Source organism: Melospiza georgiana, chromosome 3 (genome assembly GCF_028018845.1).
Source record: "Melospiza georgiana isolate bMelGeo1 chromosome 3, bMelGeo1.pri, whole genome shotgun sequence".
Taxonomy (NCBI): domain Eukaryota; kingdom Metazoa; phylum Chordata; class Aves; order Passeriformes; family Passerellidae; genus Melospiza; species Melospiza georgiana.
The window spans coordinates 101,656,396-101,680,224 of record NC_080432.1 but is presented as its reverse complement, the minus strand read 5'-3'; the positions used below and the strand labels follow the sequence as shown (position 1 = coordinate 101,680,224).

At 39.3% G+C, this 23,829-nt stretch overlaps 1 protein-coding gene across 5 annotated transcripts in view; it reads left to right on the top strand.

Annotated features, from left to right (window-relative positions):
* DST (dystonin) overlaps positions 1-23,829 on the top strand; it is a 289,158-nt gene that overhangs the window by 123,942 nt on the left and 141,387 nt on the right. For 3 of the 5 annotated variants that reach the window (XM_058019984.1, XM_058019986.1, XM_058019985.1), the window contains 8 exons: positions 3,606-3,772; positions 18,185-18,297; positions 18,419-18,525; positions 19,059-19,178; positions 19,508-19,603; positions 19,682-19,809; positions 22,678-22,771; positions 23,098-23,252. In XM_058019984.1, the coding sequence (XP_057875967.1) occupies positions 3,606-3,772; positions 18,185-18,297; positions 18,419-18,525; positions 19,059-19,178; positions 19,508-19,603; positions 19,682-19,809; positions 22,678-22,771; positions 23,098-23,252 (980 nt within the window). Of the gene's footprint in view, positions 1-3,605; positions 3,773-18,184; positions 18,298-18,418; positions 18,526-19,058; positions 19,179-19,507; positions 19,604-19,681; positions 19,810-22,370; positions 22,538-22,677; positions 22,772-23,097; positions 23,253-23,829 lie in introns of those variants that run through there. The other 2 variants (XM_058019982.1, XM_058019983.1) reach the window with 2 other exon arrangements.

The following is a 23,829-nucleotide window of genomic DNA, read 5'->3' as shown; positions in this document are numbered from 1 at the left end:
TTCCTCTGTTGCTTTTTCTTGCATAACTTTTAATTCACAGGCTTTGAGATAATTTGGAGAACTGTATCCCTGGCAAACAACTGCTCAAACTCATGCAAATGCTGTAATTTGTTCTTTCCACGCATAAGGAACAAATGTGCTCTACTTAAGCAGTTTATAGTGACCAAATGATAGGCTTGTGGGATACAAAAGGTTCACACAAACTTTGCTTGGAAGGACTAAATTTTATGAGTAGAAGATTTGATTTCCCATAATTTATTTTCTGTTCTATCATTCTTAGTTTAATAGTTCTTATGTTTTTCTCCTATGGGAAGTGATGTTAGAAATATTGATGATAATGCATAGTTGGTGGAAAAGTATCTCTACTGTCCTTATGGGATTATCAAAGGAAAGATGGGATCTCTCTCTTACACCTTATTTTGTTTTGGTGGTATTTTGCTTGTTAAGAAGTTTTAACTTAATAGGGCACCTTGCAAACTAGAGCCCATATTTGTAGGTGTAATTAAATATAACCATTTGACTCACCATTTTACTTAGAGTATTTCTAATTTTAAAATATTATTTCAATGTTTATTTAAAAGTCTGAAATGTTAGCCTTGAAAAGTGAAATACTTTATTTAGAGAATAGAAGTGCTCAGGCTGTTTCAGGTCTGAGGCTGATGTTAATGTTCCTTAACCTGTAGGGAAATGGGCTACCCCTATGAGTGAAAAGCCTTTTCCTTACTCTTCAGATGGCTAACTAGCGTGCTTGGAAGATTTTGGATCAAAAACCTGTTGATCTTCATGTAATAAACTGAATTAATGTTTTAGCCATCCAAAATTTCAACTGTGAGCTTCCCTAATAGTCATGTCCAGAGTAAAAATTCTCCTTTTGTTTGTGTCCATGAGTAAAATGTTGTTTGTATCTAACACCAGATACTAGTACAGTCTTCAGAAGCTACCTTGATGTTTGAAATTACTTGTTTCCAGAGGAATCTAATGTGCACTCAAACATGCTGTGTTTGCACTCTCTGCAGTCTGAAGTGCACAGATCCATCCCTGCTCAATTAACCGTGAAGGAGCCTAAGGGTTTGAACTCAGCAGTAAGGAAGGGCCATTAGCAAATTGCATTTTAGCTTGCTCATGTTAGACTATATTAAAAAACCTGATAATTAAAGATTATAATAAATAATAATTGACAGAGGACTTTCTGAAAATGACAGAGAAAAAATATAGGTTTGGGTTTGTTGGTTTTTTTTTTTTTTTTTTGCTGGACATCTGGCACTTGGGGATGACATCATCTCTTTCAGAAGCGTTGTCCGGATAAGCAGTATATGGTTGACTTCATTTACATTGTGATCTGGTTGTTCTCTGATGAATAGAAACTAAAGCTACTGAAAAAACATTTAGTTTGCTTTCTTGCTTTGAAATACCGAACAACAAAGCTAACCCACAGAAAAATCTTGTATTACAGCTGAGTTCCCTAGATTTTTACAAGAAAACTTTCAGAGTGATTACAAGTTGGTCTTTTGCCACATTGTATTTTCTGTTGTCTTTACAGACACGACTCATCCCATCTGTATTTCATTTAGTAAATAGTCTTTGCAGGATTTTGATACCTAGAAAGTTACAAATTATCACAGTTCTCTACTGTGTTTTGAACAGAAAAAAAAAAGTGGTTTTTTTCCCCTTCTGTTTGATCTTAAAAATGTGCTGAAGCTGGAGACAATAGGATGGAAAAAATGCTGTCAGGTTATTTAGGGGCTGGTTGAACAGTTAAAATTGTTTTGCTTTCTAGCATTGGTGTTTGTATTTTTCCCTTACATAGATCCAGCAGATACAATGGCCTGTGATAGGTATCTGAAGGACTGCATTCACAATTTGTGATTTTGGGATTGCTTGAATAGAAAGTAATGTAATTTCCCCCCCTACATTAAGTTTATTTATAATTTACTGTATAGGTGTAAATGCTCATCATTCTCTGAAAGTATGAGGGATGGTAAAGCAGAAATTGCAGTGAGCTCCACTGCTGTGACATCTCTAGGGGTCTTCCTCTAGTTCCCTGCTTCCCAGTGCTTCCCACCATGTCTTAGGCCATGACAAAGCAACATCTGTAGACAAGCTATACATCATTATTTACACTGTGATTTTGTGGCTTTAATGTGAGAAAACCCCATAATTTCCAGCCTAGCCTGTTGGAATTCCCCCTGTCAGAGCCCAGACAGAAGATATCTTGGGTGCTGAGATTCTGAGGCTGGGAGAAGTTGTTATGACCATCCCATCTGACCTCATGGGTGTAGCTGCCTGGTTTATGCTAGAACAGGATCGCTGGAATTGGCAGAGCTCAATTTACAGCTCTTCTGCAGCAAACTGAAGCACCCAGAGCTGTTTGTGGGCAGACCTGCCCTGAGCTGCAGGCTCTGGAGCCAGAGCACCCCTGTGTCTCTGCAGCGCTGGGTGCGTGCCCGTGGGGAGCAGCCTCCTCTGGGGGGGCTCACTGGGGTGCCTGCTGTCTATTCACAAGCTGTGGCATTGCCTCAGGCCCTCTTGCCTCTGCCCAAGCAGCTCTGCCTGCTTCTTGTAATGGCTGAGCTACATATGCAGGTTGTTATAGAGTGCCTTGTGCTACAGGGGTTCCTATGTAGTTCATAATAACACCTTATATTGTCTCTTGTTAGGATAAGTGGTAAAAGGCAGTCACTTAGAAAAATGGAAACATTGCTATAGCACTTCCTTTGTCAAGGCACATCTTATTTTTCTTCCTTTTTAGAGTTTACCTTTACATTGAGTACAATTTCTGTAACATGAGGTACAAACAATACATGTGCAAATTAGGGAAAAGTCTGCTTTATATTTATGCTGTGGTAATTTTCCAAGGAAACTGACTGAACTTCATTAAGGGATGATCTAAAGCACTATAAAGTAGTATTTGAATGTAAAATTCCCAATACTTTCCTGCTTTCCCTGATAAGGAGTTGATAATCCTTAGATAATACAGTTGAAAACTGAACCTTCTTGATCAGACAAAATTTCTATTTATAATCCTTCAGTCTTTTAGTCCTAAAAAAAATTCCTAAAATACTTCTCAGAAAATTTTGTCTTAAAACTGTTGTTATTAGTTTTCACTCAGAATGACTGTTTTGTTACTGAATTCCAGACATGTACTATAAATCAATTTTTTTCAAGAGAGGATTTTCATAGCTATGAATAAGATAAATATGGCTGTTGTATGACTATATACATATAAATATATTGCAATTTATATATACTTATATAGCTTTTTTACATAATTGGTGTCATACATAAAAATAGATTGTATTATCAGAATAAATAAACAGTTAAGTATTTTGCATGATGCAATAGTCTTATATTGTACCCAGAAATTAAGAGACTGAGAACTGGCTAACTGAAGAAAACTGAATTTTGTATTTCACATTGAAGATACTAAGAGTGCATAAGGATAAGACATGAGAGAATATTCATACAGTACCTGAATAACAATTGTATTCGTGTATGCAGATACCAGACAATAAATTCTCCAGCAATGCAGAGTGATTTTTCTGCAGTATTTTAAACCTTCTTATGGATTTGATGTAACTTTAATTTTTACATTAACTGTGTTTTAGATATCTGATATCCATGTTACTGGGGAGTCAGAGGACATGTCTGCTAAAGAGAGACTGCTCCTGTGGTCACAGCAAACAACAGAGGGTTATGCTGGAGTACGTTGTGAAAATTTCACTACCTGCTGGCGCGATGGAAGGTTATTTAATGCCATCATTCATAAATACAGGCAAGTACTCTGTTTGCTCCCTTGGAAAATGTTAATTACTGCATTTTAATATACAAAGAGAGAGGGCTCTATGGTTTATGCTGTAATAGAACTGCAGCTGTGGAGATGACACTAACTCTTCCTCAGTGATTTCCTGCTCCTTGCAGCCAGAGGATGCTTTGTTAACATTTGTATGTCCCTCCTTCCTCAGAGAAGTATTTCCATGAATCCTGTACATCTTTCATGGGACATGTCCAAGCTGCTAGGAGGCATGTTTTCAGAATTCAGTCTTCTCCACAGTCCTTTTTTGTCATACTGATGTTTAAGTGTAGGCAGGGCAGAGGCAGAACTGATCACCAAAGTCCAAAACTGCACTGCTGGTGAAAGCCATCAACTACTGTATGACTGTATGATATGTCTGAGATCCCTGTCTTCCTTGCATGAATTTACCCTTGGATGGCCCTGGAGTGTAGAGCTTCTTCAGTGTTTATGTGTAGAGCCCAGACCTACTCTGAGATGCATTTCCTGTAAAAAGGTATTCTCATGGACAATGTGACCAGCTGGCTTGAATGTTATCAGTCTGAGAAGGTTAACTTTACAAAGTTAAGCAGACATTGTAGAGTCACTGGTGGCTGTGACCAGAGACTAAAGGTACAGGACATTAACTTGAAATGCAGCTGAAAGTGTCTACTGACAGGAGAGGATTTCTGATTCTGGATTCTAAGTGAGAATAAGTCTCTCTTGACAAAGCTGACTTTGGCATCAAGCTTGTCAGAGATTTAACCATTGATCTCCTCACTGTTCTCTCTTGGTTGGTGATGTGACTTTATTGTGTATTTTATTGGTTCCTGAATTGACTAAGAAGGTTTGTGTGTTAGAGGACCACGTGGGAGAGTATTCTTCCTGCTGGGTTAATCAGTGTGTACTAACTTGTCCTTCACTGCATGAGGTTTTCTGGATTTATCATAGCATGTGTAGTTTGTTATATGCCCTGGAGCATATAATAAGGAAGTTTAAGGGTACATGATTTCATTGGTATAATTTAAAGGAGTGTCCCCAGTAAAGGCAAATTTGTTTTTTTTTCCTTGCACATCCAGTGAACAGAGGCTGGAGTAGATTATTTTGTTTTTGGATTTCCTCTTGTGGGATCACTTGGCCCACCACAGAAGGAGATCTAGGTAGACACAACATACACATGATCCTTCTGGGGATTAGGACACTAAAGTAAAATGGGAGAGAGGTGCAGCCTTTTCCACAGGCTGTGTATAAAGGCTGCAAGTATCATGCACAGTGCTCCAAGTCCCTGAGAAGCTGGCTGTGGCAGTGCATAATTCTGTGGTAAAACAAAGCTGCATCTCAGTCAATGAGGTTGTTTTCTGACATGCTTCTGTTCTGGGTAGCTGGTCAGGGAGGAGGTGCATGCCAGCAAGAAAGTCTCTTTTAGTAACATTGGCAAGACAAAAGGAAATAGCTGGCAGAAGACAAGGCTGTTTTACTTGGGACAGAACAACCAAAGGAATGAACACAGCACAGGCAAGTATTTGAAAAAATAAACAATATGAAAGCTACAGAGGGATTGGACAGAGAAAAAAAAGGAAGGAACTTAATGAGCTTAGTAATGGAAAAAATGGAGCTTCTTCAGAACCTTGTATCTCTTGCATACAGCAGTGTAGACTTAACTGCTCAAGCAACTGGTAATTATGGTACAGACCAGTTAATAAATAATGAAAAACTTGAATTCTGTCCTCCAGCTGTGCAAATGTTAATACCTTGGGATATGACTGAATTGCTTTGTTGGATGAGTGTTTCTGGCATTACCCTGTAAGTTTCATTCACAGTGTTTCAGCAGGGAAGAACAGGCACCTTTGACTCCAGTCTGTTGCACAAAGCAATTGATTCAGTGACTGGGGAGCAGAGTCCCCATTTTGTGTGCTTCTGTGCCAGTTTCCTTTGAGCTTAACTTCTGTCTGTAAACATAACTTCACTTAAGGATTTTGTCCTTCCCAGGAATGTTTACCAACCTTATCTAATGTGTTTTTGCTGTGAGAAGTTACAGGTTGTTGGATTCCGTTTCAAATGGAATGAGAGTGGGACTCTTCTGCTGATTTCAATGAGTTTCTATGTTTCTTTCCTTTTTTGTTTTATACCATTAAAACAGAGAGAATAATTTCCAACTATTGCTCACAAGAGAGGAATGATCTTCCCAAACAGTCATCTGTTATTTTTAACTATATTGTTTTACTCCAGAGACCTCTTTTAATGCTTCATTTGTCTTCTGAGCAATAAGTAGGTTAAACACTAAAAGATCTGCACCGTTCTGGCAGTGATTCTCCATTTGCTCTGTTTGTCTGTTTTAGTGGCTCCCAGTTTGTGGATCACAGGTGGTGTCAGGAGCTGGTCTGAGCATCCTGTGGCTGCTGCCAGCTGGTGTGCTCCACCAGGGTGCATGACCAGATGTGCCTGCTGGGGCTGTGGGGTGGGACCGTGGTGCTGCCACTGTGGAGCACCCCCGTGGGGGCACAGCTGTCACTTGTGTTGCAGTGTGGCAGCCCCCTGCACCAGGTGTGCTGTGCCCACTGGAGAAACTTCTCTGCAAAAGGGGGACAGGGCTCTTCGGGTGGGACATGACTTCCAGTCCTGGAAGGGCTTTAATTGGGCCCAGACCTTACTTTAAGGGCCTGACATTTAGTGCTGTGACAGTAAAACCCAGAAGGCTCAAATGCCAGGTTTGTATCTAGAACTGCAGTTGTACTGAGCCACAGTAAGCTGGGTGTTGGCTGGAGGGCACATGCCATGCCAGGGCACAGCAGCAGGAGCTCCCTCAGGAGGTCCATCAGGGCAGGGCCTGGCAGTCAGGGCACGTTCCACTGCCCCAGGCAGGAGCAGGGCAGCCAGGGGGGCACCAGGGCAGCCCCAGCCCCTGCACTGGGACCTCCCTGGGCTGTGCTGGGGCTGGACTGCAGGGTGCAGGGTGGCTGCACCATTGCAGGGCCATAGCTCAGCTGTGGGCCAGAGGCCAGAGCACCAGCAGCTCCCAGAAGACAGCCCTGGCCCACAGCCCTGGCACCAAGGCTGAGAGACCTTCTCTGGGTGCACCATTGAGAGCACAAGCCAAATGAGTCCAACACGATCCCTACAGTCAGTGGTCCATGAGACAGGGAGATGTCACTGTCCAGTTCCAGGTGACAGGATAGGAGTGGCAGGTCATAATTATCTCCTCTCCAGTCATACATGATTTTTTTTAAATTGCAAGTACATACCAGCTTCTAGACTTCAGGAGATTGCTGAAGCTGTGAAGGGTTGGGCGAGGAGCTGGGCTGTGACTCAGCTCCAGCAGGCAGAGAGCCTCTCCCTTCAGCAGAACTGGCAGCCTGCCCTCTCTTAATGGCAGGTTAGAATTGTTCCTTTTGTTTTTCCCTCTTGACAGGGGATCTTAGCACCTTTTCATGCAAGCAAGCTGAGATTTGTGGTGCAGAACTGCAGGCATAGTGCATGGATATGCCATGTCTCCCTGCTCCCCCAGGAAGCATGGGAGATACTCCATAAGGCTGGGATTTCCCTGTCATCCCTGTCATACCCACTGCAGCATCTTGGTGCCCAGTGGGTGACCCAGGTTCCTTCCTCCCTGCACCCACAGCTGTGCTGGCAGGGCTCCACGTGCAGTGTCAGGCAGGGATGTGGGCAGTGTAAGGTGCTGGAGCTCACACACTGGAGTCATTCACCCTCTCTCCTGAGCAAATGCAGGGTATTTGTTTTCTGTCCCCTTGAGCAATGAGGGTTAGGTTGTCAGAGCTTCTCATAAAGGCCTTCAGTTACTTTCTCTCTCACTTCTGTTAGCAGTCTGAATGACTTGCCAGTGATTTTGTAGTGCCCTTTTAATCAAGGAAAGTAATTTTATGAATAATGGAAATGAGAGGGGAAAATTTCTTTATTTGAGGTACTTGGATCCATATACCACTTGATTTTTTTTCCCAACACCAAATGTAGAAAAAAGTAATTTTTTTCTATTTGAGAAGATTCCTTACATTTTCAGCAGTTTGCAATGGTCCATGTTTACAGGGAAAGATTGGAGATTACTTGGCTGAAATTTTGTAGAGTATAGAAAGTTTCCATTTACATCCTGTACATGGTTAAATCCCTGGGAACAGGGCTTCACACTGACCTCAAGAACTGCCTTGGTGGGGGCTCCATTGCAGGCCCTGGAGTTTGGTTTAATCATAGAATCACAGAATGGTTTGGGTTGGAAGGGACCTTAAAGATCACCGAGTTCCAACCTCCCTGCCATGGACAGGGACAGCTCCCATCTGACCAGGCTGCTCAGAGCCCCATCCAGCCTGGCCTTGAGCACTGCCAGGGATGGGGCACCCACAGCTCTGGGCCATGTGTTCCAGTGCCTCATCACCCTCACTGAAAGGAATTTCTTCTTAATATCAAATCTAAACCTGCTCTGTTCTGTGGGAATTCTTGTCCTTACGCAGACCAAATCAAATGATAACATTAAAAAGTGTGTTTTAATACTGGACATTACCAGATTTGTATTTGTATTTAAATATATAAGCTATCACACTGTTTTTTAACCTCTGCATTTTTCTTCATGTGGTCAGGCCTTTAGAGAAAGCTACGGATACACCCAGGAGATTTAAGAATATTCTGTATGTCTCATCTGTTATATCATTTGCCTTTTGCAGCTTAATTTTTCATTGAACATGTATGTTATTTTATTCAATATGTTCTGTTGAAAGAAATCTGACCTCAGGTAGTTTCAAAATTATGTGATGTTCCTTCTGTGCCATCACATAGTATGTAGCAAAAACCTAGAAGCCAGACTTTGAAGCTGGAGGCAGACTTTAATCAGAGTGTAATGCCCAGATTTTTCTGAGATACTACCACCTACACCCTGGAATCTTCATTCTGCAGCAGTATCACGTTAAGTGTTTCTAGTCACTAGGCTGTTTTGGGTAAATCCTCAATTTCTCAATTTTTTTTTTTTTTGGTTTGTTGCTGGGTTGGTTTTTTTTCTTAGTTTTTTTTTTCTTCTTTTTTTCTGTACATGCCTTTTGACCAGAAATAAGAAACACTAATTTTTAGAAGTGCATCCTAGTTATATCCCCTATATATAGAAATAGTTTTTTTCTATAGAGAGTGAAAGCTGCTCTTATTTCAGTAGAAGTCATATGTCAGATGGGGAGCTAGTAATCTATATTGTAGATCTACACTGCACTTGGCACATACATTTATTTTACAGCAAATTCAGATAAAAGGTTATACCAAAGTAGCCAACCTATTGTTTTGATCTCAGACTGCCCTGGACCTTTAGTACGTGAGAACTACAGGAATTTTCAGTTAAAAAGTGTCTAAAATGAAATGTAAGAAATAGTAAAAATAATAGCTGTAACATTTACAGTTGGCTGGCACCTGTAGGTGCTCCATCAAGGACAATGACTGTTGATATTCAGAAAACAGAAATGGTCACAGACTAACTAATCTTATTTTCTAGAGAAAAAAGATGAAGTATAGATGATAGGATCAGATTAATATCAGACATGTATGTTTTTTGTAAAAATACTCCTTTACACATTTTATTTTTGTATTCTCACAGCTTTTACAGTAGAGACTTAATTTTGATTTTAGCATTTACGAAAGTGATTCCAGCAAAAGCATTATGTTCTTGTGTAACTAGATAGTAGCATTTAATGAGTAGCTAGTGGTGCCTAGATGGTGAAAAATAGCATCTGTTCAGGAAGCCCTGCAAGCTCAGTTCCCAGATAAAGACACATTTTTAAAGTTCTAGTCTCAGGTGTTGGGTCTGTTCTAGTAAATGAAGTGGGTCCAGCCCCTGCTTTCCAGCCCCTCGGGTAAGTGGTACAGCAGGGCTTGGTGTGCTTGGCTGAGCTCTCCCTCTGCCCCCAGACAGGGTGCAGCTCCTTTGGAGCTCTCCTGGGTCAGGGCTGCCCTGGAGCTGGGCTCGTGTGTTGCCTGGCAGAGTGTGCCCCCCTCACAATGGGCACAGCCACGCTCTGGGAAGGACTAGGGGCCAGTGCCATGGGCCCTTGGTCTGCCTTTGTGCACTCAGACAGGTGCAGCTGTGTCTGGACCTCCAGGTGAACGTCAGCAGCTGTAGGAGAGAAAAGGGATAACGTGTTCAGGTCAGGCAGCAGTGTGAAAAGCTAGCAGGGCTGTAGTGTACACGTGAAAGGTTTAAGACAAGAAAACAAGTGAGGTTATTTCATGTAATGCTGTTCCAACCATTGCCAAGGCCACATGCAGACAGTTTCTATAAACTTTGGCACCACCTAGCAAGGATCAGAAATGCTACAAACAGGGAAGGTGGTGATAGAGTTAAAAGGGGTACATTTTGAGCACAATAAAAATGTTTTTACTGTATTAAAGAATTTCTGTTAAAGAAATGCAGGGATCTGAATACAGAGGAGCCTTTGTTACTGCTAAACTTTGTGCAAGACCTTAATGAGACCTTAAAAATACAAAACCTGTGGTTTTAAGCTGCATTCAGTGTAGAGAGTGAGTGAGGAGATGGCTACTGTTCCCAGACAAAAGAGGCAAACAGTGAATGCAGCATGGAAGAAGTGTATGTACACGGGGTGCTTCATGTGGGAGGAAGAGGAATAGCAGCTGCAGTGTGTTCCCAGAGGAAGCAGCAATGTAACAGGTCCATAAATGCTAGATACAGTGAGACAATTTTTCCAGGGTCAAAGTGCTTTGCTTTTGAAATGTTGCTATCATAACTAAGTATGCTTTCAGAATTGCGCCGTGGATGTTTTTCTGAGTGTGGTATAGCATGGAGCAAGCTAGATTGATGCCTGCTAAATGACTGCTCTGGTTTGGAACAAGCTGTTTCAACCTAACCCAGGATGATTTGCTGTGTATATATAGTTGGTTGAACACTAATCTCCTGGCCAGCAGTGCATGTGGCATCCCTCTGATGTTAAAACATGTTGCAACCACTCAGGTACTGACTTGAATACATTCCTTAAGGGGAGGGATAATGATGCCTCAATTTGCAGAAACATGTTGAGCACCCTTGGGGAATGAATGAGAAAGAAACTAAATATTGCACAGTGTCAAGCCTTAAAATGCTAGGGGATAAGTTTTAAATAAAGAGATTAGTTGGGTCTGCTGGTTTTGGCTTGCTGTTTTGTGACTTGTACTTTTTTGTAACCCAGCTTTAACAGAAAGAAAATGTGACTTTGGTTGTGTTGCAGCCCTCTTTCCATGCACCTCATGGTGTGGTTCCTACTATTTTCAACAGAATTTGTTGTGTAGAATAAATGAACTTGGTGTTGAGAATTGGCAATTTGGGAAAACATAAACCGCATTCAGGGTGCTTAAAAATATTGACATGTTTTTAATATTACTTGCCTGAGTATATTTCTAATGGATTTACAAATAACAAGTTACCTAACCTGGAGCTTAATTGGATGTACTCAGAAGAATTCTGTGATGGCTCTTGGTAAAGACTGTATTAAAATAGTACCAGAAGCATGCCTGGTACTATTTCAGCATCTTGTATTGTGGTGGTGGTTAGCCTTAGTGGGCATTAGATGGATGACTTCCAGTCAGTTGGGTTGATTAATTTCAGACCTGGGCTTGAAATTATCTCTCTGTATATTGTGCTGAATCCTACTGCTAAGTAGCAACTGAATAACAGTTTTGTTTTTGCTGTAACTCAGAAAAAAACCCAATCTGGGATGAAATCAAAGCTTTTTTTCTTGTCATTTTAATGGGAATAAAACATAAAGTAACAATTTGCATTGAAAGGCCAGATTTTTTTAATTGGGGGTTCATGTGTTTTGTACTCTTGCATCAGCAAAGACCAGGACACCTAAGGGTGTCAGAGTCTTAATGCAAAAGGATGTGGTGTCTGAGCAGTGGGGGCATATGTGCCAGTGATAAATCACATAGGGAAATGTTTGGTCTTCAGGGAATGCCTTTGGCAAATTTGTGGCACTTGGAGAAATGGTTGTCTCCAAGACAGGACAAGGAGCCTTTGGGAAATTGTTTGAACTCTTTACAGTACGTCACCATTCTTCCTCATTGATAACTGTACTAACTATCCCACTGGGAAGCCATTCTGTCAAGCAGCCACTACTGTGGTCTGGAGGGCATATTCTCAGGATGCAGAACAAAAAAACATTTTAGTTGGGTTTCTTCATTGTCTTTTTGGTATTCACAGTTCAAGGAAAAGTACATTATTTATGATTATTTTTGTGGATTGCATGGTGTCGGTTGAGGTTATGAGTTACAAGCCTTATTCCCATTTAAATTTTATCATAGCCAAAAATTGCTGAAGCTGCTGTACCATTACTGGTTTTGTAATGATGGAAACAGCTCTTCGTACTAAGAGAGTGTAAAAACTGATTTTAAATCTAGTGGAAGGACTAACAGATCCTTTCTAGTTTCATTCATGTTTGTACTGAGTTTGAAACCTGCATTGCAAACTTACTGCCAAGTTGTGATTAGGGTTTGTTTTGCATGGCTAAAGATGAACTCCACATTTAACTAAAAGATCTTTGATATTGCAATGCCACAATTGTGTATTTACCTAAATTTTAATTGGTATGGCAAGTTTCAGGTAAAGTTTTGCAGTGCTAACAAAGGTAGGACAGGCAGCTTCATTAGGTTTGTTAAATTCAGTGCTTGTCGAGTCAAGGACATGCACAATAGAAGGAATTACCTGAGTTAGCTCTATATGTTGTTAGGGGATTAATTAATGTTAGGGCACCTGACAGCTTTTGCTTTCCTTATTATAAGTGCAGTTAAAATATTAATTCTTTTTCTGTGGGAAGTTTTGATATAATATGTTGGGATGTCTGAAGAATAGACATGCATTTGTAAATAGTGTGCCCTTGTTATACTGTCCATTGCAATTGTTTTTTTCAGTTTTGTTCATCATATCTGAAAATTTAGATGAAAAACTATGAAGAAATAAGCAAAGGAGAGCTGAAGGGTTCAGATCACATGAGAATTTTTCAGCTCTCAAGGAAATAAAAAGGCGTTTTTGTTCATCTTTATAAAGGGGCATTGAGTGAAATCTATAGAGATACATAAAATCATGTAGTGCAGGCATTCCTGTCATATCAATGGAAGAGGACAAACCAAAAAGGATAAAAGGCACAATGATCAAATTAACAGAGTATGTAATTGAGGCTTGAGACCTGTGGAGATTTAGAAAAGATTTTGCCACATACTTGAACAAACAATATGCGGAGCTGCATGCAGCAGCATGCTTTTTTGTTTATCACAGTTGTAAGGATAAAGCTTTCCTATAGAGACATTTTTCTAATTGAAATCTTTGATTTTCTCTGTATTCTGGACTGTTGCCTAACTTCAGTGACATCACAGCTCAGCTTCACCCAGTGGTTTGATGCATTGGGGTAACTTTTTTTATCACCATATCATGTGTGAATCTAGAGCTGCTGAATGAGAGGGAAGTCTGGGGTGTAATAGAAGATAGTTTTGACTCAGAGTTGACATTTTATGTCCTTTCCTTGGCATGGGGTTTTTGACACCAAGGAACCTGCTACAGCACCATGTGCTGTATGTCCACATGGTGGTCCTTGATTGTGCTGATGGAAGAGACCTGTACCCCCCTAATGCCACAAAGTCAAACCTCCTTGACATTCTTGAGCAGAAACTCTCTTCTTCCTCTTCTCTAAGTGATCGGACTATCCCTGAAAAAAACCAGGAAAATGTGGTAGGCATATGTACTAGCAAAGGGTACCTCTGACACTGGGATTTGCTCTCCTGGTCATGGCTGTGTGTGAGCACTGCAAACGTGGGGAACCAAGCAAAGTGTGTGGGGCACAAAGAATGGTATGGGGGAGCTCAAGTCCAGCCATCATTCCAACTGTGTTATTGCCTCAGTCCTTCTGAAGCAGGTTCTTTGACAAGCTGTTTTGAGCAGGGCTTAGATTTGTACCTGATATGGGGACAAATTGTTTAGTAAGTTCTAAAACAGTGACTCTACATATAAACGGCTGTAAAAACGTTGGTATTTTTATAACTTTGTTAAGAGATAGGCAAATGGTAGGCCTAATTATATAGGTTAAATAATATATGTTGCTTCATCATCTCATTTATAGAGTTCCTGGGGAAGTAAGAGGAGATGCATATTTGAAAAGATAGAGCTAAAATTTCAGTTTTGCATGAAATTTTTTTTTTGCTTTGCAATGTTTCTGTTATTAATCAAGATCTCTAGAATTGATGATTTTTTTGTTTGTTTTTAATATTTTTGTCTATGACTGTGTATTCTGGCGTGGTCTTTCATTTGTTCTGGTAATCCTTCTATCCCTAATAAAGGCATGAGTCTTTCTCATTTTTCTGTGAACAATGAAACACCCATCCTTTTCATTTTTCTGTGAACAATGAAAAAAATAAGTTTAACTTCTGTAAGCATTTTCCAAATACAGCAGTGGAAAAGCTAATTGGACTGTAGTGACGTGGTACACTTCACTCTGCATCTTCAGTCATGTTTTTTTGAGTTCTGCTTGAAAGTCTCTATGTTAGTGTTTCAACTAAATATAAGCCAAGAATGACATATCCTTTAATATCAGGTTATTACTCAGGCAGCCTGCAGAGTTTTGACTGAGAAAGAATTGTGGAGATTAATCAGTTTAGATGGTTCATGTAAATAACTTCAGACTTCTCAGCCTTCTGAATGCATTAACAGAATTTTCATGTGAAATATTACTCTGATATATATGTTTTAGTAAAGCTTAACATTGTTGTAACTTGAGCAAGTGTCATCCCACAAGAGTGAGGAGAAGGATGTGACTTCTTCGTCATTGACTGGGAAAATAAAGCTCAGTTAAACATCTTTTTCTGTTTTGAGATATCAAGTCCCATTCAAATATAATATTTTATTTTAATGGGAAATATTATAGATGCTAATTTGGATCTTGAACTATTTTCTCTATTTGGCAATGAGAAAATCTACATGTACCTAATGTTATTTATAATGTACAACTCTGATTTCAAGGAGTCTTTGCAGACCAGAAGTATCTGCTGTTATTCAGATACTGCTCTCTTCTCTGTCTTTGTGGTACTAGGTGTTGTTTTCTTGAATTTATCATAATTTAGATTAGCTTCCTAGTTCATGTTGTATTATTTATGCTTTTTTCCCCATAATTTCTGATACAAATTGTATCTAATTTCTAACACCTACACTAAGATCTGAAATGGCAGCAGCAGATTTTTAATAAACTAAATGATTAATGGCTCTTAATGTGGAAGCCAAACCCTTGACTTAGGTGTGGCTGCAGCAGAAGCATCTTCTTTGCATGGAATGTTCCAACTTGACTGGTGTTTGGGATGTTTATGTGTGTTTTCATGGCAAGGCCCCAGCCCACTGAAAAATCTGCCATAAGATGACTCACAATATTATGACAGAAGGTAGAGTCATTGTATGTTACTTAAAAGGCATTTAGTTTAATTTGGTCTTGATTATGCATAGAACTACTTAATAATGCTATGCAAAGTGGTATGAAATATATTATAATACAATACAAATAACTTCTACAAAACTCATATATTTGCTCTATAGCCTTAAAAAAAAAAAAAGGAATATTTTCCATGATGGACAATGCTTATAAATTGAAGTGTTTGCTTCAACTATGGCAATTAATGTATTAGAGGATACTCATCACAATTGCAATTTCAACAGTTATTTTGAGTCAGTGGACAGGTATCTCTGCAACCTTACAGCAAGTAAAAATGGCATTTACTTATATTTAAAATTGCAACAAGTCCCCACTATTAAACAAAAGGAACAATATGTCAATCAGTGATTTTTGGATGATGAGCTGTGTTTTTTGGATGCACTTTTCTCAGGCTAAAAAAGTCCTTTACTGAGCTCTGGGAGGTAACTCCTTTCCCTGTGGACTTGCAGTACATCCCTCTATTACTTGTGAAGAGGAAAGGGTGATCTGCAGAGGGGGAGGCCCCAGCCCCAGGCAGCATGACCTCGCTGTGCCTCGGGCCAGGTGCTTTTGCATTCAGGTGATGATGTTTGTCCTTTCCCTCTCAAAAGCCATCAGTGGACTCGCTCTCCATCAGCTGTGGAGCCTTCTGGCCGCTTTAAAGAACCAAAGACATGCACCACCAAGACAGGCATGAATGCCATCTTCTGTAGTATTTTCTCATAGACCAAGATTTTAGATAAATGTAGACCAGTTAATCTAGTTCAGTATACTGGGTGCTAAGTGTTTAATTAACTGGAAATGGCAGTAGTAGTATTCATTGCAATTTTCCCTTGCTCTTAAAGGGAGCTGTAATATAATCCAATGCTGGCAGGAATTTCAGGGATGGGAAATTGTGTTTAAAAGATGGGGAGGCATCTCACAGAGTAGGCTCTTCTTCAGCTGGGTGGTGAAGCTGCAGCACTGATGTAAAATGATTTATTATGGAAGAGCAGTTGTTTTTATTGATTTCATTACCTGTGTCTCGGTGAGAACCATGTTACCTCTTCAACTGAATGAAAGCTTTATTCTAATGAGATTATTGTGTTAGTGTCTCTGCAGCTTGCAGCTCGTTTTCTGGGAATAGTCAGGGCTTTTACAACATGTTCTTTCATGTTCTGAGAGTTGGCAGTCAGGCGGTGCAAGATTATTCTTGGGACATTTTTATCAAATGTGAAACAAATGTAAAGAAGGCAGGAGAAGAAAAAAATAACCTAAGCAACAGTGTTACACTTACAAAAACCTGATTCTCTTGTCAGAACTGCTGTTAAAGCAATCTTTATTACTCATACCATCTCTATTATTGTGGCTGAAACAGGAGATGGGGATGCTCAGTTTTCTTTTCTAGTATTGTCTTTCATTTTTCATGGATTTTCTGTGCTGCTGAGAGCAACAGCTGATATTGGTTTCATTGCATTGTTTTCCTTGCACTGAAATTCAGAGGAGAGCAGCGTGAGCTTGATCATGCTCCCACAGAGCATATTGGAAGTGGAAAGCCCCACTGCCTCAGGAGGATTATATTGCACTGCTTACATTTTGTTATTATTAAGTGTTCTTTCGAGGCATAATGGGTGCAGTGTTATTATCTGTCTTGTACACTTGTCTTCAAAAGAGCACAAGGAACGCAGTGATTCTAAATGGCTGAAAAGAAATAGATTTTTCTTTACAGTGCCCTTGTAGTCAGTTCAAAGTCAAGATTGTACTGAATTTCCCAAAGTTAATGCTGTTTTGTTATTGAGGGAATTTAGGGTGCTGCCAAATGAAATGTTAGCATTAATTTTGAACAATTGTATTTAAGAGTTTTATTCCTATCTCTTGCAATTATTTAAAACTTCTACTTGGTAAAACTAAGAAAATAGTTTTTCTAGAAGCAAAAATTAGAGCATTTAAGAATGGAGTTGTTTGCTGCTAGTTGGATACCAATTTTTTTTTTTGGTGTTTTGTTTTAGGTGTTTTTTTCATGGTGAGTCTAGTTTTCAGTAGTGTAGGATTTCAGAAGCAAAGGTTTCAGGCCCTTGTAGCTCTAGTTGACTTCAGTGAGATGAGCTTTTGCTTTTTTTTCTGCTGAGCTTTGCTCAGCATGTTTGAAAATTCCTTATTTCCTTTTGGTGGACAGTTGTGAGAATTCCAAGTACTGAAAGAGGCAAGGAGCAACACACTAAGAATCACAAGATCTAAAACTCAACTCCTACATAGCAAACATCAAGGGCAATATTAGTTTTGAAGTTTTACATTAATTTAAAACATTAAAGTAGTGATGCTGGTACAGGATTGATACAGGATAATAACTATGAGCCTTAAAAATATTTATAGGCAAGACTGGCTTAAGACAATTATTCCATTAAAGCAAGCATATTGTGGCTGGAAATGGAGTTTAGCAGGATGAAGGTGTGGAGGTTTAAGTGCACGGGACTGAGAGTTACTTATAAGAGAATTGGCACCAATGTATATCTGAAAGCAGGGCTTAAATGTGTTTGCAGAAGACCCCTTTAAAGCTCTTCAGAAAATATTGAAGTGGTGTTTTTGTGACTCTCTTTGTTACTGTATGGCTTCTGACACATGCTGAAGAATTTGATGCAGAATGACTGAAAACTTGTGAAGGCAGTAGAAAGTAACTCCCTCCAGTAAAAGAGAAAAGTGAATTTAATCTCAAGGGCAGTGGAAAGGACAAGATTTTGAAATACAATGTCAATGCACATGAATAAATATGCATAAGAAAATACAGGTGTATGCAAGGGATGGCTGGAAACCAGCTTGTACATGAAGAGCAGAATGTTGTAGTTTTCTGCTGCTTGTGTTTCTCAGTTAGCAGTGGTCTCAGCTTGTTCACCTGATTTTAGTGAAATCCTTCTATAATGAAAACTCTGTTGCTGTGTCAATCCATGCCCATGTATTGATTTACCAGTAATTTAACACTGGTAAAGAATTGTAATCAAGTGTTGCTGTTTTTATTTGACAGGCCAGACCTGATAGACATGAATACCGTTGCTGTTCAAAGCAACCTCGCAAATTTAGAACATGCTTTTTTTGTAGCAGAAAAACTTGGTGTTGCCAGACTTCTGGATCCTGAAGGTAAGAGTGGTTTTGTTGCAAAACCCCCAACACTAAAATAAAATCCAATCTGCCTGCAGGTTGTAGCTGTGGGCATTGTTACAACTATGTGATAAAGCACTGTTCTGTCTTGCTCTTTTAGATGTTGATGTTTCCTCACCTGATGAGAAGTCAGTAATAACTTATGTGTCATCACTTTATGATGCATTTCCCAAAGTACCAGAAGGTGGTGAAGGCATCAGTGCAAATGTAAGTAGCTAAACAACACTTGTGTAGTGTGTGAGCTACATTAACACAATTCTGAATTTCAGATCCAGAATGTTAGCTAGATCTTCCATAGGACTGCTGTAACAATTTTCTTTAGCATGGTTTTTCTAACCTGAGGTTTTAGAGTCTTTGCTATTTCATGTCATAGACATGAAATTATTTGTGCAAAGAGCTTAACTGAAAACAGTGTGTCTGATTTGGAGAAAGATCGAGTCAAAGTTCTTACTTTTCAGTTGTGAATATATAAATTATGCCTCTCTGACTCTTACCAGCTTGAAATTTATTAATCTAGAAAATATTTTGTTTTCAGTAGAATTATTTGGGATCAAAACTGAAGACCAAAATCATATAAAGAAAACTTTAACTGATCTTTAAAGAGCAAATAAATAAATATTGTTTCAGAATTGCAGGATTTCAAAATCTATTTTCTATGTACATGAAGTCTTCAAAGCTGAAGCAGAAATGAGTTCTTGATGATTTTCACCTCTTCTGTAATCTGGGTTTTGCTTTGGCAGGATGTTGAAGTCAAATGGGTTGAATATCAGAATATGGTGAACTACCTCATGCAGTGGATCAGACACCATGTCACGATAATGTCTGACAGAACATTTCCCAATAATCCTGTGGAACTGAAGGTGAGGTGTGGTGGTTTAGACTGCTTGCTGGAATTACACTTTATCTTACTGACTCAAAGCATACTTGAACAACTGACGTGCTTGTTGATTTATACAATCAAGTCAACTGCAGAACAGTACTGCTCCTTAACCTTTTCAAAGTATAATCAATATGTTGCTAGCATATGAACAATCAAAAGCAAATCTTTACCTTGTCACTGATTGTTTCTTGTAGAACTCTAGTTGAACAGTATAAAGGTAAGCTTGTGAAGAGTATTAGAAGAGGGTTTGTAGACTAAGGTTATATTCATTGCAAATAAAACATGATGTTATTTTTCATGTTTCTGTAGGCACTTTATAATCAATATTTACAGTTTAAAGAAACAGAAATTCCACCGAAGGAGACAGATAAATCAAAAATCAAACATCTATATAAACTGCTAGAGGTAAGTTTTGACATCATTGAAATGTATAGAAGTGTCTTTTCTGTGGCCTAAAATAACAAGTACATATGAATTTTTAAGGTCTGGATAGAATTTGGACGCATCAAACTTTCTCAAGGCTACCATCCAAATGATATAGAAAAAGAATGGGGAAAGCTGATTATTGCCATGCTGGAAAGAGAGAAGACCCTTAGGCCTGAAGTGGAGAGGTACGCTAGTGAATATTTGACAGGCTTTGTTAATATATTTTCTGTTGTTTTAACCCATATTGAAAGTTGTAAATATCTTCTTCTATGATAATGTCCATATTATTTTTTTAGATCAAGCATTTCTGTCTTTGTTAAAGGTCTGAAAGTCTCTACCTGCTAAGAGGCAAGTCCAGACATAAACAACTGTGGTGGGCTCAGAAGGTTGTGATGAACAGTATCTGGGCCTCAGATCATCCAAGCACTTATGCACATATATAACCACTTTCTTTGTGCACTTAGTCAAAGCTGGGTTTATACCATGTCACTGTCTCCTTCCATCTTGATTTCATATAAGGACCATCCTCATCCCTTACATGAAATGTGTGTTTTTCTTGGTGCACGGCATTCTAGAAGTTTAAAAAGTTGGTGGTACTTGAGAGCACACCAAGTGTTTAGATGTGGAAAGGCATAGTAGCCTTTCATGAGAGCAGGCCGTGGGACACTTTTTACATCACTGATAGCATATTAAGCATGATTAAAGTCTTGATGCAGTCTGAGAGCAGTTTTTAATGGTATGTCCTTTTAATTTCTGTGGGAGATACAAGTCCTGTCCATTAATTAATTTTAAAACTTGGTTAAATGATTTTTGGGGCTTCTACCTGTGGGTAGATACAGACACCTGGGTCTGGATTCATTCTGCTTGACCTTATGCATCCAAATGAGACATCTAAGATCTGAATCACATCTTCCTAGAGAATCTTGTTTCTGACTTTCTGGTGATGACAGGGTAACCTATCTCTCTGGTTTAGGTACCTGAAACTAGGTGTAAGGAATCCAGACCATTGTATAGGAAGTCCTTAGCAAGAGAGATTTCAGTCAGAGGACAAAGCCAGTCAGAACTGATTAAACATGTGTCATGCTTACAAGAGCAAGAGCATGACTGAAATGGCAGATCAAGTAGGAGGTGTTGATTCACAGCACCCAACTGTGGAACAAGTTCCTACAGAGGAACACGAAGCTGTCCACACTGAGTTTTCCCTCTTATGCAGAGCAGAACACTGAAAGCAGCAGCAGCAATACAGCCTGCTAGGTCTTGTAGGTTAATCTGTCCCAACCTGCTGAGAGCAAAGTGTCTGGCTTCACCAATAGAAATTCTGTTCATACTTGCAGAAAGCTGGATTATCTTTGTTGAGAATGTGTGGAAATGACATTCGTTTATTTCTATTTTTTATATGGTCTGAGCACAGATAAACGAACATGAACCTAACTTCCTTCCCATATTTCAGGAAGGGAAAACACGCTCAGTGGCAGGTCATATGGTGGTGGTCACTACAGGTGATGTTCACTGTAAAATGAGAGAGAAAATGTCATTAAGTGCTTCTGACTTAGTCACCAAGTTAAAAGTATTGATTGATGTGGACGCAAGAACGTAATTTGTGTTTGTTGCACTGGTTTCCAGTGCATCTCATCATTATGAGGTGCTGATACAGCTGTTGATAGTGGCAAAAATGTGACTTCAGCCAATACTGAAACCTGTTGAATAATAAAACTTTACTTGAAAGTCTGTCGAATACATCTCAAAGAATCCACACAGACAATGTGTGGCCAGATTGGTATATGGGATCAAAATTAATATGGTGCCAATGAGGAGAGTGCCAAACTGAGCTCTAGTTTGCAAAACTGGCAGAGTTTGGCATTGCTGCAGGGGTGTGTCTGTGCCTTTGCAGAGCTCTGCTGCGTAAACAGTTACCTTATGGGATGGGTGTGGTTGTTCAGGAATCCTAAAAGCAGGCGGTGAAATACTGAAAAAATCACCCCAGCCCAAAATCTGAGTTAAAAAGTTAAACTTGAAAGAAGTGATCAGATTTTTCTTACTTATTTTCTGGTCAAAACAGCTGGAAGCAATTGGCTGTGCATGTGGAAGAAGATGAAGGGAAATTTTCAGGAGGACAGTGTAGTGGGACGGGCAGTTAGTGAAGATGCATGCTTGGACAGTGCAGGAATGACATTAGGTTGGATGGTGTATAGGTGTCCCAGTTTATATTGTAATGAGCTGATTAACCCTGATACTTGCCAGCTTTTTTGTGCAGTTCTAGTTGAAGGAAAAGGAGTCAGCCCAGCCTGGAGGTTATTTGTACTGCACTGTCGAGTGTGGATTTCTCACTTCACTCCTTTTTGAAACTTTCCATTGAAGAGTCTGAGGGACACCACAAAGAGTTCTTTTAGTTCTTACTTGGTTTATAGTTATTTAGTGACACTTCAATAAAATATTTGGTGTGTCTGTTTCCTAGAGACGCCCCATTGTTGCTGCCTAGTCTGTACTTGCAAAGCTTTAATGCAAGGTAGGGAAGCCAAAAGCAAGGTAGCGTACATAGCCCCAGGTAAAATCCTTTGAAGAGCTGGCAGAATATTAATTGCTGGGTTTTAAATGTGCATACAGAAGCCTATATAAAGGAGGAGTCTAGGTGTTTCAAAAGCCAGTAGTGGAATTTCATCCCTAGAAGCTGTACATTTTGCAGGGCTTTTATCTTCATTTTTCAGCAAATGCAAACAGCCAGAAGATCTGTGCTCTGGATGTAAAGATGAATAGCAGTAGTTACAGCTATCATAGCAGTGATTCGCTGTTTAGCAACAGCACGAGTACTCGGACCAGCGTCGACTCTAATGAGAATTTCCTTTCTGTTAATTGTGGTCCCACGCTGATTAAATCTTGTATAAGCTTTGGTAATGGAACCTTAGAAGGGAACAGGTAACTTGACATATGCCTTTGTGCTTTGTGGTAGATGCTGTTGATTCATTTGTTTGTTTTTAAAGTCATGCAGCATGATTGTAAATATAAAAATAACATAGTACTTATTTATTTTCCTGAAATGCTTTGGTATCATCTAGGTTGGAGATGCTGCAGCAAATTGCGAACAGAATTCAGCGGGACAGCCGGAGCTGTGAGGACAAACTGATACTTGCCCGGAATGCTCTGCAGTCTGTAAGTCAGTCAGGGATTTTACTTGTCTGTAGTCATAAATTTATAGAAGTTGAATGGCAAAAATTTCTTGAGGGTTTGTGAAGGCAACCTTAATAGCTGCTACTTTTATTTTCATTGTACTGTAAAAGCAGCATTTCTTCAAGAAAATACCACAAGTTGCCTAGGGTGTGTTCTGTTAATATATTTTTTGTTCTGTAATTAATTAAATGCTTCACAATTGTTTCAAGATAAGAATAAGTTTCTTTTTTTTATTTAAATATAATTCTTTGAGCTGATATCTCTTTGGTTTTAGCTGCAAGAGTTATGACTTTCTCTCCTTTATTAAGGACACCAAGAGATTGGAGTCAGGGCTCCAGTTCCAGCACGAGGCAGAGATAGCTGGGTATCTTCTTGAATCTGAGAATCTTCTCCGCCAGCAAGTGATTGATGCCCAAATTCTTATTGATGGAAAATACTATCAAGCAGACCAGCTTGTTCAAAGGTACTTTACAGTATGTTTATGTGAATAAGTACATGTCCCAAATATGGATTCCCTATATGGAAAAAAATTTCAGTTCTTTATAACTATACTTAAACTTCATGGCCTGTCACTGGGTACCCAAATATCACATATTCTGGTGGGTGCATTGCCCACAAATGTTGAAGACAACAGGAGATATTTTACTTATTTATGAAAATGAAGTCAATCCCTGGGGATGTTTTAATGTGTAATGTTTACTAGATATCTGTGTGTAAAGATGTTAGCTTGTTTTATTGCATGCAAAACACATTTAGAATTTACTAAATTTGATTTTTAAATGAAGATGAGATTCTGGTGACAGCTGTAGGTGTATTAACAGGTAATAAGTGGAGTAACATTAGGTTGTGCATGACACTGTGTATAGTGTTGGCAGAAAGAAGCATTTAAACTGCATAAATGTTTTATGAAGAAGTGGCTCCAAAGTTTTTTTTGGGATTCATCCCTGGACTGATTGAGATGAAGTGCATAACTCCTTGGCAGTGAACTGAGGTGTTTGATCTACCCCAACATGTAGTGTCTTGTAAGATTTCTGGTTTGC